General features: G+C 37.8%; 1 protein-coding gene across 1 annotated transcript in view; it reads left to right on the top strand.

Annotated features, from left to right (window-relative positions):
- LOC145982501 (uncharacterized) overlaps positions 1-2,168 on the top strand; it is a 140,818-nt gene extending 138,650 nt beyond the window's left edge. Inside the window, exon 24 of the mRNA XM_083115960.1 lies at positions 1,548-2,168. Within this exon, the coding sequence (XP_082972086.1) occupies positions 1,548-1,603 (56 nt within the window). The 3' untranslated portion in view covers positions 1,604-2,168. The remainder of the gene's footprint in view (positions 1-1,547) is intronic.
- Positions 2,169-12,913: the final 10,745 nt, after the last annotated feature.

The raw sequence follows: 12,913 nt of genomic DNA, 5'->3' as shown, positions 1-12,913 counted from the left end.
ACAGTGGCCACCGAAATAAACAAAACTTCGATGAAATCAATGTTTGCAAGTAATGCCTGAATCACACAAGGCTAGATTTCCAGTTGGACTTGAACTAGTTGTGTGGTATTGGCTCATCTGCTAGTTATCGTTCACACGATACTTGTTGATATATCCGTGTCCCTAAAGGAACTTAGATGTCATACAGCACAACTTGTAATTGACATAAAGAAACATACCATGTCCCATTTGATTCACGAACGCATGAAGTTTTATTGTGTATTAGTGTACTTCAACATGTGCACCTCTGATGGCACGTACAAAATCTAATCGAAATTCCTACTCTGTCCATACCCTACGATATCTCTGTCAACTGTGGCAATGGCAGCTTTTATTCTGCCCTTCAGATCATCAAGATCAATGACTAGTTCTGTACACAATGTCTTTGACAGAGCTCCTGAAAAAGAAGTCCAGGCATGTAATGTCATGGGATCTAGAAGGCCAGGTAAGTGGACCATCTCTTCCAACCCAACGTGCTGAAAATGTCCTGTCCAGGACTTTAAACTGTAGGTCCAGTCCCGATTAGATTTTCTTTGCATAAAGTCGACTTAAAACACAAACTCAAACATCTAAGGCCCAGTGTGATGGTGCACCATCTTATTCAATACAAAAAAAAAAAAAAAAAAAAGCATTGGTGAATCACCTACAACAAAGTTTATTCCTCTGTCAATTACAAGTTGTGCTGTGTGGCATCAAAGTTGCAAAGTACCTTTTGAGACACTGTGTACTTTTTCTTTCCACACAAGCTAAAGGAATGGACGAGCAATTTGAAGAACATGTTAAAGAGTAGCTACTGCTGTTATTAAAAATTATAATTTACAGAAAAGTGTGGGCTAGAAATTGCCTTAAAAAAATATCATAAACAAGTTGTACTAAACAAGCTTTTTAATGAACTCTATATATTCATACATGAGATTCGCATCGTTCATTCAATACAAAAAGTCAAATATTTAATACATTGGTAATAATGATTTGCATAATAATCACATTTGCCATGTACAAGTCTCATCACTTTGGATAAATTCCTAAATGTTAATGAACATGAATGCACATAATCTCTGGTACATTTCCTTTCATCGAGCAGCGAACAAAAATGACAAAAACTCTGAAACCGCAGATGAAAGGAAGCTTTCCCTTTCCAAACTCACAGATTATCTTTACATGACCTAACTTTCGCCCTGATTGGCTGTTCAGAGAATCTAGCGGAGAAAGCCAGTTGCAATTGGAACACGGTCTAGTCGTCAAAACTAGTCCAGCACAAACTAGGGTGTTCCTAGTGGAAATCGAGTTCGGCCTTAAGTAAATGCTTTTTTCCAGTATACAGTGGAACCGTGATTTTACGTTTTTCAGAGACCAAGCTGAAGAAACTTATAATCTGGGAACATATAATCGGTGTTACACTGTATTAAGGATAGGTAAATGATGATTACAGGGTACCAAAAAATAAATGTGACTATTTTTGCTATTTTGTTTTTCTGAGATTTAATCTGGTATTTTCTTTCTTACAGTAAAGGATTGGGTGGAGAGTCACAGAGAGGATCATCAAAAGATGGATAACAATTGATACGGATACATATTTTTACTATAAGTTTTTTACCATTTGCAATATGTATCTAAAGTTTAGTGTTCTTTTATGTTATTTCAGTAGTTTGTCCTAATGCATTGAAGTTAGTTTAAGCATTTCTTCTAAAAAAGTAAGCATTTACTTGTGCATAATATACACCACATAGCATAATATATATATACATAGTGTGTATATATGGAATTGTTTTGAAATAATTGCACAGAATTCCTGTGTAATATATTGAGTTACAGAATTCCAGCATTACTTTAGGGAGTTGTCCAGAGTGTTAACCTTCTGTAGGTCATTAATAGTTGTGCCTGCAACAAGACGTACTTCAACGCATTAGTGTAATGTCAGAGTGGATAGGGTAAGGTGAAGGATACCAAAGAAATTATGTTTAAATGTTTATGATTAGCTTTAAAAGAGAAGACTCATTTATTTGTTTCTTGTTGGTGTATTCGTAATACCTTTAGTCAACTTCATTCTGTTAAATGTGCCAAAAATGATGTAAATTTTCTTTGTTTCAAAACTTGCATAATATTTTTGTACATGAAACTTGATGACAAATACATTATTCAGAAATATTGAAGAATTTTTCAATTATTGTGTGTTACAAACATCCTTCCTACTAGTGTAGTGTATTTAATAACTTATTAAAGCTGCCCAATTTGTTAATTACATAAGAGATTGATTCAGAAGGTTGGTGCAGCATGGGGATACATGTTCCTGTGTGTGAGTGTATGCACACGCCTTCACTTTCATTTGATTTTTGTTTGATATGATTTTTTTATTTAGGATTGCTTTTCTGCCACTTTTCGCTAATCGTGGACAATGTGAGATGTGTGATGACATGATGAAGTAGATGAAAGGAAATTCACAAGTAATACAAGAGATTCAAACCCACGACTCATGAAGCACCCTGAGATAACCACCACTCTGCTACGAAGGTCAGCTCACTTTCACTTAAATGTCATTAATCCTTTTAATAATAAGCCTGAAGAAGGAGAATAGTTATTGAAAAATGTTTACAGTAGAACCTCGCTTATACTGTTTTCAGTGAGCTGAGCTGAAAAAACTAAAAATGCTGGAAAATGTAAAATTTTATAACATTTTCCTATGTTGGGACCATCAAGATTGAATGTATAATGCAGAATATGTACAATCTGTGTTCTGCTGTGATTTTGGGAGACCAGGAGTTGTTACGATACCTTGTGGGATGCAGAAAGAGTAAGGCCAATGTTCAGTATCTGGTTAGAGCCCTGTATAAATAACTGCAGCACAACATTACATCCTACAGAACCCGCATCAATATCTTTCACTCAATATAGTCCACTAAGCTGTGTACCAGTGTGTAAGTCATGTTTAAAGCCTGAATCACACAAGGCTAGATTTGCTGCTTGGACTCGGACTAAACGCACTGCCACGAAAATAGGCAGGTGGACAGAATTGCGCTGGGAAGAACAAAGTGAGAACGGGACAAATTTTGCTGGTTCCCATGCACTGTGTGGCAGCGTCAACTGGGCTCTCTTGCCTAGTTCGAGCATCAGAATGACTTCTCTCCAGGGTACGTTTGTGTCATCCCTGACATTTATAGCAAATACTATCAGTTTGTATCACATGGATTGCAAAGACTAACTCTACAACGAGATCTTTCATTCTGTTTAACCTCTGAACACACGGGGTCATGCTCTGAAGCCTAATTTCATGGCCGTACTTTTAGTGCTGCAGTACTTTCTCACCTGCTAGTTTTGCCTCGCAGGATGTCTGTTATCCGACTTGTTAAGAAACTACTTGTTCCCGCAAGGCATTGCACAGAGCAGACAAGCAAAAATATATGGACGAGCACTTGAGGAAGAACATTCCAGGAGAATAGCTATTACTGCTATTTTCCTTTCCATTGCCAAAATTAAAAGGTTAAAGAATAAGAAGAAAAGTATGGGCTAGAAATTAGCTTGAAAGAAGAAGTAATAATCAGTTGTACTCAACATACTCATTTATTAAATAAAAATAGAGTAAAAGGATAATTGTTGAATTAAAAAAGTAAAGTGCTCCTCTGTGCTTTGCATCATGCAAAAAGGTGCATAAGGGGTGTGGGATTAGGGCCCCACTTTCTTGATCTCGGCCGAGCTGGGAGTGATGTGATCAGCACCATGCCCCTGGCTGCCTTTTCCTCCCCAATTGTTGAATTAAGTATATTTAATACACTGATAACTACTATGGATTAATTCCTAAATCTTAATAAACACACCATTAAGCCTTGTTTCCATGATTATGAAAAACTAAATATGCTGACCAAGGCAGTAATTTATTTTATTAAAAACATAAACTAAACGTAACGTTTCAACCTTCTAGCAAGGTCTTCTTCAGACTCTGTATCAGGTACAAAATTAACAAGATACAAAAACAGGGCATTATATATACACAAACATTACTCCCACCAGACTATTTAGAAAGTTGTTAGGAACTTTCTAGCAGGTGACTTTCACTTTCCAACTTTACTTTCACCTAAAAGGCTAAACACAATTACTTCCATATAGAATGTGGTTGGACTTTTTAATCTCACGCTCTTTTCCCTTCATTTTTCTTCCTTCTCCTCTCCTCTTTTTCTCTTGTCCTTTCCACTCTTTCCAACATCTTCTTCCATTCTTTGTTTAACTTCAATCCCCCATTCCAGTTCATTGTGTCTTCTTCACCTTTCTTCTCTATTTCCTTAGCTTCCTTCCATTTTCTCACTAGCATTCTCTTCTCCCTTCCTATCTGCTTAGCCTCATCCCACTCTATGTCATGTCCTGTTTCTCTCGTGTGTTTAAATATTGCATTTCTTTCTCTCTTAAGTCGTACATCATCCCTATGTTGTTTCAACCTGTCTTTCAGCCTCTTTTTCGTTTCTCCTATGTACACATTCTGAAATTCTTTACATTTCACTTCGTAGATAATCCCTTCCTCTTCCTCTTCTCTGTTTTCCTTTTTCTTGTTTGCATTCCTCGCTATTCCTAAGATGCTTCTCCCTCCCTTCCTGTAAGTTTTAATTCCCGCTTTCTTAAGCACTTTGCATATCTTTTCTGTGGTCTTCCCCATACTCCTTATTCCAAACCTTCTCTCCTCTTTTTCTTTCTCTTCCAATTCTCCCCTGCCCGTTTTCTTACTTCTTCTGTTTATGTCCAGTCTATCCTGCTTCTCATAGCCATTCTTTTCCAGCTGTTTCCATAGGCTATTTATTTTGCCTTCTTTTTCACATTCTTTCATGCATATTTTCTTGATTCTGTCCTCCATATTCTTTATAAAATTTACTTTTGTCATCTCACTTACATCACTTCTTTTGTGGCAGAATACCCCTGCTGCACACTTCTTCTGATGCCAAGCGGTCTAGATATATTGATGAAAAGGAAAAGAGGACAAGAAATTGAAACCGCTTGGCATCAGAAGAAGTGTGCAGCAGGGGTATTCTGCCACAAAAGAAGTGATGTAAGTGAGATGACAAAAGTAAATTTTATAAAGAATATGGAGGACAGAATCAAGAAAATATGCATGAAAGAATGTGAAAAAGAAGGCAAAATAAATAGCCTATGGAAACAGCTGGAAAAGAATGGCTATGAGAAGCAGGATAGACTGGACATAAACAGAAGAAGTAAGAAAACGGGCAGGGGAGAATTGGAAGAGAAAGAAAAAGAGGAGAGAAGGTTTGGAATAAGGAGTATGGGGAAGACCACAGAAAAGATATGCAAAGTGCTTAAGAAAGCGGGAATTAAAACTTACAGGAAGGGAGGGAGAAGCATCTTAGGAATAGCGAGGAATGCAAACAAGAAAAAGGAAAACAGAGAAGAGGAAGAGGAAGGGATTATCTACGAAGTGAAATGTAAAGAATGTCAGAGTGTGTACATAGGAGAAACGAAAAAGAGGCTGAAAGACAGGTTGAAACAACATAGGGATGATGTACGACTTAAGAGAGAAAGAAATGCAATATTTAAACACACGAGAGAAACAGGACATGACATAGAGTGGGATGAGGCTAAGCAGATAGGAAGGGAGAAGAGAATGCTAGTGAGAAAATGGAAGGAAGCTAAGGAAATAGAGAAGAAAGGTGAAGAAGACACAATGAACTGGAATGGGGGATTGAAGTTAAACAAAGAATGGAAGAAGATGTTGGAAAGAGTGGAAAGGAAAAGAGAGAAAGAGGAGAGGAGAAGGAAGAAAAATGAAGGGAAAAGAACGTGAGATTAAAAGTCCAACCACATTCTATATGGAAGTAATTGTGTTTAGCCTTTTAGGTGAAAGTAAAGTTGGAAAGTGAAAGTCACCTGCTAGAAAGTTCCTAACAACTTTCTAAATAGTCTGGTGGGAGTAATGTTTGTGTATATATAATGCCCTGTTTTTGTATCTTGTTAATTTTGTACCTGATACAGAGTCTGAAGAAGACCTTGCTAGAAGGTTGAAACGTTACGTTTAGTTTATGTTTTTAATAAAATAAATTACTGCCTTGGTCAGCATATTTAGTTTTTCTTAATAAACACAAATGTTCTTAATTTCTGTTATTATTTCTTTACTAAGTAACAAACAAAAAAATCTCTCAACAACACTCAAAAACTGCTTTTCCTTGCTAATCTCATCACAACATGAAACAGAGAAGTAAGTTGCAATTTTGTCATGGTCTAGTTGAGAAAATCCATCTGACAGCCATCATTTCAAGCCAGGTAGTCAGTCCAGAGCTAGCAAGGTTATTCCTGTAGGAAATCTAGCTCCATGCTATTTGGCCTTTACCACGAATGCAGTTTGTGGTAACTGTTTTTTCTAGCACAAAATGAGACTTCTGAACATGCAAAAGTGTGTATCATATGTATATAGGTGGTGGACATTGAAACTGAAACACCACTGATTATAGAACACACTGCTGGATGGCTCGCCTGCACCACCTGTTGGTTATGCACAGCATAGCGAGCATTCAAGCATGTAGGTGTGTGCCTACCAGTCACATTGGCACAGTAGTAGCTGGACTGCACTTTGAATATTCGGTTTCGCGCAGTAGAATGGGGAACATATCAGAATTCCAAAAAGGGCAAATTCTTGGTGTTCGTCTCGCTAGTGCATGAGTAACGAAGACTGCGAATATTTATAGGTTATCAGGAGCCACAGTATCAAGGGCAATGTCAAAATACCAGAATGAAAGACGAACCACATCCAGGAGGAGTAACTGTTGGGGTAAGCGAAAGCTGTCCGACAGGGTTGAATAGGATTGTGTCCACAAAGTGTAAAAACCACCACAGAATTGAATTCACACTTGACTGAACCTGTGTCTACCAAAACCATCCGTTGAGAAATTCGCCAGCATCCATGGCAGGGTTGCTACACTGAAACCCTTGGTCACCAACACCAATGACAACAAGCAGGTTCTCGGACAATGGTGCAGTGTTCCAGTTTTAGCATCTTATGTTCCAGGCATTTCAGTTTCCATGTCTACCACCTGTACATTATTTATATTGATGTTAATTACTCAAGTTTTCCGCGAAGCTGTTTTACATTATATTAATTTCGATAGCCACTGTCACCATCCTCGTTGGAATTCGTTGTGTTGTTGCTTGGCACGTTTGTTGTTTTTTCCTAAATCGCCGCTAGGTGTGCTGCTGTCACCTGTATGTCTGTGTATATGTCGTCTGCTGTTCACCGGTGTTAATTGCTGCAGTAACGGAAGCCAGTTGTGGTGTGCCTGACCACTATCTATGTTCAGTTCATGGTTGTAGTGCATGATGGCATGTGTTTCTTTAATTTTTGTGTCTATTAGAGTGTGCGCTTTGTATTAGACATGTACTTTCTCAATTTTATGGTTGTGGAATTTGATATGCTTGGCAAGTCCAGTGGGCCGTTTTTGCATTTGATAGGTGCTGCTGAATTCTCTCACTGATGGGCCTGATGGATCTGCCGATGTAATGAGCCTTGCACTCCCATTCAGCAATTTTGAAGTGGACATAAATATTCTTATTTTGCAGAGTTTAAAGAGCTAGTTTGCATGTTTCTCATGTCAAAGGTGAGGTGATTGATTGCCTTTCTGTAATTCAGGGATGGAAGAGGTAGCAATGAAACAGTCAGTTATTATTGAGAAAATCACCACATTATCTGTGGAAACTCTGACGGACAAATTCTATGATCAGTCTCAAGCAAAAGGAACAGTGGCAATATAGCTACAATCCTCAAACTCCACACATCTGACAGTTGGAGGTGGCCTAGGAACCAAGACCTGCATACAGGAGGTTTATCCATAATTTTCCATCTGGTAGAGGGTATAAGTTCATAATTAAGGGAGCGTAAATGTAAATTTAAAGCTGAAATGACCATAAATTGAATCTTTGTCAAAAATTATTTGGGGGGGGGCCATAAATCACTGCCTGTATAGTTCAAGGACACCTGTGTCTGCCCTGGCCATGGAAATGAATTCAAAGTACAGCAAAAAAATGTCAAAATCTGATGTGAAAATAACAGTATAATTTGATCTCGAAATTGGATGAATTTCCTCCAGAATAAAGATCAGAACTGAGGGGAGGAGGGGCACTTGAAAGTTCTGCCATGGGAGACAAAATATATTTTGGATTGGTGATACCCTATCCAGCCCCCGAAGTAAACATAGATAGATAAATTATCTTGCCCAATTTTTCTTTTTCTGGCACTGTCACTTCAATTTATTTATTTCCGTAAATTCTTCTGACCCTTTACGGACACCCAAACGTCAGCCTCACTTACACACAGTACACCCTAGACTGCATTTTGCAGACTAACAAGGCTCTGGTGTCTGGACCCACGGCCTATACAATCATAAAGTTGTATGCCTCTGTGTTTTGTGCTGTGATTGTCCTTTCATCCATTCCATTTTATCACCATTCATCTTCATCTTTGCAATTAGCCAAAAGTGGCAAAAAAGCGAAGTAAAATAAATTAATCAATCAAACCATACACCCTTCATCAAAGTGTATGGAAAAGTTTAAAATTGTTCATGCTTTTAAAACACGGGCACCGAATATCAGAAAATCATTTCTGGAACTCTAGATCGGTTGGAGATTTTACCCCCGTTCCCATACCAACAAATTTGTGCCACAAACCCTGAAGAAACGCATGCACCTGTTGCACGTATGGCAATATGTATCATGGTGAGAATGCATGCTTTCTGAGTTGTAAACACATTTAGCACGGTGTTCATTTCTCTAACCTACAGCTAATACACATGATCTGCATTCTTCATACATTCCACATGCCGGCCCTGCATTCTCATGAATAAAAATAGTTCCCATGATTTATGACCCAACCCTCATAGAACATTGAATTGTAGGTTATGGATTTCTCCTGGTGTTGCACTTGTAATCTAATCTGTAAATCCATTATTAAGTTATTAGAGTTTGTTAAAATATCAATAATAAATGTGTTTAAACTCTATTGTATTTCTTAACACATTGGGGTCTCACGACGGGCATAGCCCGCAGTGCACTTAAAGTCAATGTGGATGAACGACGGGCATAGCCCGTCGTGCGGTATGCAATCGCTTTGCTGATAGAACGACGGGCTATGCTCGTACTTTGTCTCATGCGCGCGTTCATTCAAGCCCCTCTGTTGAAATTCCGACCGCTAGGTGACTCATGTGCTATTTTTATCTCGCACCTGCGACTGTTTGTTGTCGGGTTGATGTACTGTGCATTGTTTAGAATGGCGTAATTAGATCCAGACTGCATAGAGGATTCCGCCTCAGAGTTTGAAGTTAGCGACGATTTTGATGATGCAGATGAATTTGAAGATTTGGAAGGTAGGTTATATTCGTAATAATTATTGTCGACAATATAAACAGTGTTGCAAACTCTAGTATTTTATGAATGAAGTGAGAAGAGGTAATTTTTTTGGGTCTATTCATCTTGCCTCTTGCTTGATTCTCCTACATGCACTGATGTATTTTTAGTTTTTCCATTTATTATTTTGTATAGTGTATGTCAAATGAAAATTTATTTTATTTATTTAGTTTATTTATTTATTTGTTTATTTTTTACAGATGACGCAGAACCAACTGATACATCGTCTGGTCCTGACCTGCAGCCACTTTTTCATACAAAAGATAATTACTTGTAATTTGTAATTATTTTTTGTTATGTACACATAAGAAGTATTCTTATGCAAGATTCAAAAGATGTATTGATAGTTTATGTAGTTAATTATTGAAATTTCCAGATTACGAACTTAAAATATCTCTATATTAACATTTGTTACAATGTTGTACTTTTTTCTTCTTCACAAAACATTGCTGAAAAAAATATTAAAAAATGTCTGAAAATGAAAAGAAAATTTAACAAATTTTTGTTCATTGAAAAGAGGAAGTTTTGTAGATTTAAGAAATATGTGGTAAATAAAAACAAATTAAACATATTTTTTTAATGATTTTTTGAAAAACAACCAAAAACCGCAGGCCAGAGGTAACAATGCTGTGTCATGAGGCCAGACCCGAATGTGTTAAGGCTTGGATGGCAATTTGGTTGATGCCAGTGGAACCATTTTTTTAAATTTCCTCTACTTTCAAACAGGTGCTATGATATTCCTAAATCAATTATATCTGCTTAGAATTCCTTCTAAAACATTTTTGTGAATCTTCAGGTAGTTTGCTAGATATTTATAATAGTTTAATAGGTTTATTTATATAGCCACAAAACTATTGTGAAAATATAGAAAACAATGAAAGCAAACCACATGAAGATGGTACTATATGTCATATGTGTACTCTAGAAGGAATTCTAAGCATATGCAATTTTTCAAATTTTGGAATATCATAGTGCTTTTTGGAAAGGAGAGGAAATTTTGAAAATGGCTTTGCTGGCATAGGCTGAAGGTCCTAAAATTTTTAGCACCCAGAGCCATGTTTTGACATTTTTCGTAACGCTAGTTCTTTTTCAACCTCTCTTCTTTCCATTTATGTGCTATGTTTGAGTTTGATTTTTTCGTTTTAAGTCCACTTCATGCACAGAGAGGCTAATCGGGACTGGACCTACGGTTTAATGTAGAATCTGAACCACTATGTGCCTCTACTGGGTATCGAACCCTGGACTCCTTGATTACAAGGTGGTGACATTACCACCATGCCATCAGGGAGGCCCTCTTGTGCACTTATATTATGTATGATGTACTGAGAGTACTTTGATAAGTGTTCGATATCTGGTGGAGGCACATAGTGGTTCAGATCCCACTTTAAACTGTAGGTCCAATCTCGATTAGCCTTACTATGCATAAAGTGGACTTAAAACACCAAATCAATCAATCAATCAGTACTTTGATAAGTTTTCTCCCAGAAGCAACCATGTACAAATCTAGCTTGCATTCATCTCCAGACCACATAGATTTCCTGTTTCTTCAGCTCCTCGCAGTCAGTGAAGGGGACTGACTGTACGTCATTATGATTGATTGATTGATTGATTTGGTGTTTAAAGTCTACTTTATGGATACTAAGGCTAATCGGTACTGGACCTACAGTTTAAAGTGGAATCCGAAGCACTATGTGCCTCCACAGGGTATCAAACCTGGAACCCCTTGATTACAAGGTGACGACGTGACCACTGTGCCATCGGGGAGGCTGTTGTTGCAATAAATAGTGACTAACTTCATGTTTTTAAGATAATGCATTATGTTTTTTATTGCACATCAAACTTGTGTACATAATTCATAAACAACCTGTATTTTATGTATTTTATTCTCATCTACAGATTGCGCGAAGTTGAAGAATGGCCTTAACAGCCAGCAGCCTATGCTCAGTTATTTATAATTCTACATCTGGCTCCCAACACCGTCTTAACATTCTCACGAAAGAAGGTACTTGGAACAGGGATCACGGCTCCACCCAAGGGTAATAAACGAGATTGGAAACCTTGTCGAAACAGACGTATGATGCATCAAAGTCATCAGGAACCATTTGAAGCTTTACATTGAGGGCATGTTTTCTGGTAGCGAGGTGAAGCTGGACCCAAATAATGCATGCTTCTATACAAGCAGCGCTACTACATACGGCCACAACCATGCTTTTTTCCCCAGAAAGAATCTCAGGAAGATAGATCAGAATGCTTTGGGTGAGGCTGTTGAGGATTGGAAAGTGAAATGGCCCAATAACAAAATTCTGTTCTCTCTAAATTTTACCACTTCAAGGGAGTCTGGTAGAACTTTTATTTTCTGCTGCCAAAGTGGCAACAGGATGTCATGGCTTGTTATTGTAATTACATGTATCTTCTCTACTGTACCTCAAAAACTGCTGTGCCTGTGTCCTTTATCATTGTGAAAACTAAAGTTAACTCTTGTCTTGTTGGGATATTCATCATTGAGTTCAAATCAAAGGAAGGAATAGCTAACACCTTCAAAATATTTTGTTCTTGGAATCTCCAGTGGAATCTAAGCTTCTTCATAACTGATAACCCCAAGATAGAAATATGTGGAGTTGAGAGTATTTTCCCAGACTGCACAGTATATGTAGGCAAGTTTCATGCACATCAAGGCTGTAGTAATTTGTTTAGAAACTTTCTAAACAAATTACTACAGCCTTGATGATTCAAGTAGCAAATACTTGCAAGAACTTTGGTGCAATGTGGCTGGTGCAAACTGCAAGAGTAGAGGCAGATTGGCACATGGACTATGCTGGAATACAAACATTTCTCCAAAATCGTTCTTTGCATTTTGTCCAGCATGCCCTACAAAGGTTATCTCAAACCACATCTTTGTCTGGGAAACAGGCGCGGCTCGTGCATTATGTACCCGGGGGTTCACTGAAGTCATGTGACACATATTCAGTTTCTGCAATTAGACTTCCTTCGCCTAAAAAAAGGATGGGGGGAGGGCTTAAAAGATTTGTCCAGAATTTTTTCATCTCGGAGTATAAGGTTTTGTAGTAGGGATGTGCGAATAAATTTAGGGCTGAAACTACAATAAATTGTGGCTTTATGAAAAAAGTGGGGTTTTGTTGGAAAATCATGGACGTCCTCAAGTAGGGGCAAGGAATATATTTTTTTCCCAGGAGGGGCAAGAAAATACTCCTTCAGTCTGAAGTTACTGCAACGCTTTTATAATAATTACCAAAAATTACTGTGACTGAAAGTAAATTATATGCGTGTAATATATAATTTTTGGTTGACATTGAATTTCCATGGGGGGCGGCCCCCTTTTCCCCTTCCGGACGTCCATGCCGACTAATCAGAACTAGTCCTACACTTATCAGAGGAAAATAACAACTAATGGCATGTGCATACTAGAAATCGAACCTGAGACCCTTTCATTGATACGCGACAGCTTTTTTCAAATTTGGGGCTGGTCGAC

Source organism: Lepisma saccharinum, unplaced genomic scaffold, assembly GCF_977018435.1.
Source record: "Lepisma saccharinum unplaced genomic scaffold, izLepSacc3.1 HAP1_SCAFFOLD_200, whole genome shotgun sequence".
Classification (NCBI taxonomy): domain Eukaryota; kingdom Metazoa; phylum Arthropoda; class Insecta; order Zygentoma; family Lepismatidae; genus Lepisma; species Lepisma saccharinum.
The sequence above is the reverse complement of the archived record's forward strand: the minus strand, read 5'-3'. Positions and strand labels throughout refer to the sequence as shown.